Source organism: Aspergillus sydowii (genome assembly GCF_001890705.1).
Source record: "Aspergillus sydowii CBS 593.65 unplaced genomic scaffold ASPSYscaffold_35, whole genome shotgun sequence".
In the NCBI taxonomy this organism is placed as follows: Eukaryota; Fungi; Ascomycota; class Eurotiomycetes; order Eurotiales; family Aspergillaceae; genus Aspergillus; species Aspergillus sydowii.
The window spans coordinates 19,433-25,142 of NW_024467893.1; the positions used below are offsets into that span (position 1 = coordinate 19,433).

Below are 5,710 nucleotides of genomic sequence, written 5' to 3' on the forward strand. Positions count from 1 at the left end.
AGCCGGTATCATTCTGGTGCCAATAGGTAGTTGCGGGTACCAACGAGAAGCCATCCAATATTCGACGGTGGCTAATCAAGTGGCCTGATTGATAGATGAGCATATCTCGCGGCNGTCGGATCTAGCCCGCAGGGTTCTCACAGACAAGCCCTCACTTAGGTCGATATCAGTCGCTAAACAGTGCATCTGGGGACAAGCTCGCTGTCGAAGCCCATGGCTACAGTACGTAACTGATGCTACCTTCGTTAAAGATCTTCTACGCATTTCTCAGAGATGAAACATCTTTAAAGAGTAACCCATAAATGCCCTCCTTTCCCCTCAGACCGGGAAACTGAAAGGCACCCTCCAGGCCCAAGCCCAGACTGAGCAAGACCTCATCTCAACATGGACAGATCCTGGTTCGCGATTGCCTGGCGTAGAAAGCATACGCAGACACAAGATGAACCGGGATTTCCTTCAGTATCTGCCCTGATGATTGCAACCGTTGGAAGAAGCCATCTAGCTTGGGCTTGGATACCAGACGAGGCTCTGACGGTGTGCCGCAGAGTGTCTGGCGAAGGGATTGTTGTACCGGTAAGAAGAGGAATGAACGTCCAGACCCACCACAACCGCTCTACAACAAGCAGCTTCGAAGAAAATGACCCTACCGGCGTCGACGAGTTGAAGCCGGCCCATATATAGGGCTCGAGTCTGCCCGGTATCTACTATATGAACATAGCCCGCGTACGTCACAGCTTTCTGAGGGCCAGCATCGACATACGAGGGACGGCTCACTTGGCCTCTTCTTTCTGGCGGCTGGACGCGATTCGCAGCCGGACCACATTGGAGATGCCGAACGGCCGGATCTACACGTATCGGTCTCATCCTCAAATTCCGGCCCCAACTGACCGTGAAATTGTAAGTCCCCGGCCGCGCAGAAAGAACTTGATGTTGACAGATTCAACGGGAACGACCCCAGCCAGCCGTGCACAAAACACCGGCGGACTATGGTCCTCCAGGCCTGGTCGACATGCTCTCCCTAAACGTGCGTGGACGCCGAAGTCAACTCTGGGATCTGCTATCGACCGAGCCTGAACGGGCGTGGAGTTGATGCTCGTATCTCTTGCGTTCGGCCGCACCGTTTGTCCTCGACTGTTGGGCCTTAAACTCGCCTACTCCATGGTACACAGCCTCGCCATAAAATAAGTGCGTGATGGTATAATTAATGAGGGGTTCTTCCTGGCGGGCTTTCGTTTGGGGCTAAGAGCGGCAGGGTATAGGCAAATATACAGAGTTGAATAGCGCCCGCCGTAATAAGAGGATTTTCCAGCCGGCTTCATATGCCATGTCTTGTGCATTGTGAAAACGGTGTCAACACCAGGTGAATGATAAAGGCCAGCTGTCTCGCAACCCCTGCCCATACAAGAGATAAGGCGTCTTTTCCGTGCTCAGAAAGTGTCCATCATTGCTTGATATCCTAGTCCATTCTTCGATCAGATCATGGAGGTCGCCAATGGCCCATTGTACGATACCCAACAGACTACAAACAATGAACGCTCCAAAACACCGTCAGCAGACGTGCGGATGAGCCTAGCTCTACCTGGGGAGTTTCCACCCTCGAGTATGGCGCTCGTCGGCCCTGAACGAACCCACGTATGTACGGGTCCCGATAATTCGACGATTCAAACAATCCCAGCCTCAGAGGGGTGGGAATCTCCATCCCACGGAGTTGCAAGTGGCAAAGAAATCGCGGTTTANCGTGATGGGGAGCGTTCTTCTAGAGACACGGGCTTCGAAGATCCATCCAGCGGAGAAGACCTACTCAATATTGCCAAAATCTCATTGGAACTGCTGCAAGAGCTCTCAACCAGGAATGCGGAAGCTCATGTCATAACCACAACCGGCCAGGAGAGGCGTTTCCATCGTTTCGCCCAAAAAGCCCATAGGGCCAGGAGATGGATATACCGTTCTGTGCGGCAGACAGGATTGATTATGGCTCGACAGCAGATCCAGATGCTCGAGCAGGGCCTGGATGGTCAAGCCGAGTTCTCCACTGTGATGCCAGGTGATGCCGGGACGGTACGGGCTTTGACACGAAGATATCCCCTTCGCATTCGAATACTTTCGACCCTTGCTCTGGTGATGCGATTCCTACCAGAGGGTGTTAAACAGTCAATTAATCTTCGCGACCGCGCGGACGTGGCCAGCGTTTTTGTAGCCCTGGTGAATCACTGGTTATTTGAGGCTGGCGGGGAAGGAGTATCCCTTAATCGTCTTAGAATGGATGGGTTGGTGCAGATATACAGTCAGAAACGTAGACAGTCTCGGATAGCAGGGGCACGCCGACGTGCGCTACTTTATAAGATTTCGGCGTCATCTTATAGCCGAAGCTTCACCGGTGATTGTCCCAGCAAGATGCCCCGTGAATACACCCAGCGCTCCTAGGAGCAGCATCACCCGTTCCTCTGATCTTCCGATGCCATTCTCATGATGTGGGTGTTCGTAAGATCTGGAAGTCTGTTCACTAGTCCTTATCATTGCGGACTTGACGGTCGTTCCGGCTTCAATGCTAAATTCTAGTCACCAGCAGCGATGGTGGCGAGAGAAGCAGGTGAATATAGTAAGGCTACCATGTCCTACACCCTTCGCTCGAGATGATTTACAGCCCCATCGCTATGCTAGGTAAAGGAACAATGAGTCAGCCTGGCGATCCCATCCGCAATGGTCCAAGCTCTGGTCAAGTTCTCCGGTACATAGCACCTGAAGCGCATTCCGATGGGACAAGGCACAGATCTTTTCGACGGTATGCAATAAAATGCCGGCTCATCAGTACACATGTTTGAAGTGCATGGAGCGACAGAATATATCCCAGAGGTTACTAAGGACGACGGCAATGTGGCAGGATCGAAATGTCTGGGTATCGACTATGCGGGCTGATATCTGGTGAAACGTTTCGTTTGACGGCCGGGTATCTCTCTTGAACCCCCAAAACTTGAGCAGGACGGTTCCTCGGCGACAACCGTGTTTTAGATGCCCTACGTGGAGTTTCAGAAGTATAGGGGATTGTTTTAGCCATCCCCTGGCTCGATCTCTCTATCCTAGTGCTGCCGCGTTAAGCTTCAATGAAACAAAGGGTCGTATCCTGGGATCCACCGAATGTATGTAACAGGACGATGCGGGCTCTCGCCGGGCGAAACGTGTTGTGGATGAGTATACAGCAACCGGCAGGTGTGGTACGGGACCAATACGAGAGGTAATGACAGAGACCCCAGGGGGATCTCATTATAAGTATGCGGTGTTTGCACTCCTGAGGTCTGATCCACCAAGGGAATCCACAGCTGGACACTTGTCAGCCCTTACGCTCGTCATCGACAACGAGACTGTGCCGAGATCTGCAAACAAAAGAATGTCGTCCAGTCGCTCCATGCTTGGCAACGAAGACGATGCAAGCATCCACAGTCGCTCGCCCGACTGTCCCAAGCTGGGATTACCATCTCAAGCACAAACCGTGGCCCCGCCAGTTGGCTTTGATCTTCCGGACATCAATCCACTCGATCACCAAATTGCCTTGGCCCGTGGGTCCACAATGGCGCTGGNCACCACCCGCACCCGACTCCAAGCAGTCAAATCTGCTCGGCGACAGTCGGTTCCCGAAACTCTGAAAGACAAGCGACAACAGTGGGAGCAGCAGGAGCGCGAGAATCAATTCTACGAGCACTGTCTGCACATTTTCCAGCATCTGACCGCCGTGGCGATCGACGTATCACAGGAGCTGTCACTACAGTATTTCGAGCCAGAAGTGAACCTGGCCGGCCGCCCTCGCATTTGGGGAGCAGCCCAGAAGCTACGTGACGCGTTACGGCAAGCACAGGAGCGGGAGGCAGTAGCGGAGCATGAGTGGAAGAAGCAATGGAATATGCCGCGTATGGGGATGCCTTCGTCCGGGTGGGTATGATGAGTTGGGATTTGGGATTGCGGGATTACGGGATTACGGGATTAAGGGATTAAGGGTTGTCGAGAAATATCCATGAGGACGTAGGCATGTCGCAGAACCGACGCTTCATATAAGAGAATAAAAGAAGCAGACGTGATCACTTCTCAAATACTTCCTATCAATGAGCTCGCAAACTTTTCGTGCTGTCCTGCTCCAGCCCCAAGCGCTTGCGCGCATAATGCATGTCTGCATCTGACGCGCGCTTTTCTCGCCGTAGGTACAACATCACGTCCTCCAATGTAGCAGGTGCCCTTCCCACACGCCATGCCCGCCGCTCTAGAAACTGCGCGACCCCGTCCACAGCATTCGGTTCGAGACGGGGAAAGACGCCGATGACCTGGTTGAGAGTGACTGGCCTTTCGTGCGATGGCGCCGGCCAGAGTGACCGCCACCATTGTCGCTCCATCCGCATCGCCACACTCCATAGCCGATCGGCCGTAGAGTAAGGATATTTCCCAGTCGGGTCCCATGCATCCCCCATAGGACGGAGCCGTCGACTGACACGCCTCCGCTGCGAGGCGGAGAGGCCTAAGAGCCCNNCGAGGATATCTGGCGTGAGGAGACGTTGCAGCATGCGGTGCGATCCGGAGACAACCGGCTTGGGACACTCCATCATAAGCCGGTTGTTTTCCACAATCCACTGGGCCAGGACCATCTGTGTCGGACGGAGGTCGGGTATCGCACGCTGTATCCAGTCCACGGTAAACGGCCCATAGATTCGGACTTGCGCAAAGGCCACCTCTTCGTCGGTCAAGCCCCACATTCGGTCGACCAACGTGACTAACGTGAATGAGGAGTCCTGGAGGACTCGAACTTCGTCAATCCATAGCTGCGCGCACTCAAGCTGTGGGGGAGATAAGTACGGCAACACCGTTCGGACCTGATCCAGCCCGAGTGGAGGACGTAGGCTTGTGGAAAATTTNGGTAGGCTTGGCGGGGACGGTTTCATCTTCATGCGAGGTAATAGATCTAATGGATATCTTTGCAGCAGCAGGAGCGAATGTCACCCAATTTGAATCTCACAGGCGGCAGTTGTATGGGCGGCCATGATGGCATACGAAATTTATCAATCTCCAATAAATGGCCAGAAAACTAGCTAACGGCGGCTTAGTGCCGGGGATCCTCTGGAACGGAAATCAGAGACGGGCTTTTCAAAGGCCATGCTTTCACCACCGAGAATGCAGTCATCTTAGCCCATAATCTATTCTGCTTCAACTATCTTGGCCGACTTCTCAGCGCTTGCAGGCTGCCTCATTGATCCCCGGGTGGCCAAAGCTCCTTCCCCGTCAGCCTCAGATAACCAGCGATTCACCAGGGCCACAAAGACTCTCGCCACGTCCGCGCGGTCATGGAGATTAATTGACTGTTTAACACCCTCTGGTAGGAATCGCATCACCAGAGCAAGGGTCGAAAGTATTCGAATGGGAAGGGGATATCTTTGTGTCAAAGCCCGCACCGTCCCGGCATCACCTGCAATTACAGGGGAGAACTCGGCTTGACCATCCAGGCCCTGCTCGAGCATCTGGACCTGCTGTCGAGCCATAATCAGTCCTGTCTGCTGCACAGAACGGTATATCCATCTCCTGGCCCTGTGGACTTTTTGGGNAAACCGATGGAAACGCCTCTGCTGGCCGGTTGTGTTTTTCACCTGAGCTTCCGCATTCCTGGCTGAGAGCTCTTGCAGCAGTTCCAATGAGATTTTGGCCATATTGAGTAGGTCTTCTCCGCTGGATGGAT

The 5,710-nt window shown here is 53.6% G+C and overlaps 4 protein-coding genes across 4 annotated transcripts; 3 read left to right on the plus strand and 1 right to left on the minus strand.

The window, feature by feature from the left end:
- Window positions 1–822: 822 nt before the first annotated feature.
- ASPSYDRAFT_125595 (uncharacterized protein) lies at window positions 823–1,060 on the plus strand (the record flags this gene model as incomplete). Its single annotated transcript, XM_040840456.1, has 2 exons — window positions 823–897; window positions 938–1,060. Coding segments are annotated over 2 exons (198 nt in total), but the record flags the coding sequence as incomplete, so codon positions are not given.
- Window positions 1,061–1,971: 911 nt separating this feature from the next.
- ASPSYDRAFT_107410 (uncharacterized protein) lies at window positions 1,972–2,235 on the plus strand (the record flags this gene model as incomplete). The annotated part of the gene is made up of 1 exon (XM_040839881.1): window positions 1,972–2,235. A coding segment is annotated over one exon (264 nt), but the record flags the coding sequence as incomplete, so codon positions are not given.
- A 1,168-nt stretch (window positions 2,236–3,403) lies between these two features.
- Window positions 3,404–3,934, plus strand: ASPSYDRAFT_165473 (uncharacterized protein; the record flags this gene model as incomplete). The annotated part of the gene is made up of 3 exons (XM_040843359.1): window positions 3,404–3,554; window positions 3,600–3,601; window positions 3,716–3,934. The coding sequence occupies 3 exons, from the start codon at window positions 3,404–3,406 to the stop codon at window positions 3,932–3,934; spliced, it is 372 nt and encodes a 123-aa protein (XP_040695690.1).
- A 980-nt stretch (window positions 3,935–4,914) lies between these two features.
- Window positions 4,915–5,524, minus strand: ASPSYDRAFT_52910 (uncharacterized protein). Its single transcript, XM_040848580.1, has one exon. It carries the CDS (start codon window positions 5,514–5,516, stop codon window positions 5,175–5,177), a length of 342 nt encoding a protein of 113 aa, XP_040695691.1. The 5' UTR covers window positions 5,517–5,524; the 3' UTR covers window positions 4,915–5,174.
- Window positions 5,525–5,710: the final 186 nt, after the last annotated feature.

Coding starts and splice junctions, on each gene's coding strand:
- ASPSYDRAFT_52910 (XM_040848580.1), bottom strand. CDS start 5,516: ATGGCTCGACAGCAGGTCCAGATGCTCGAGCAGGGCCTGGATGGTCAA.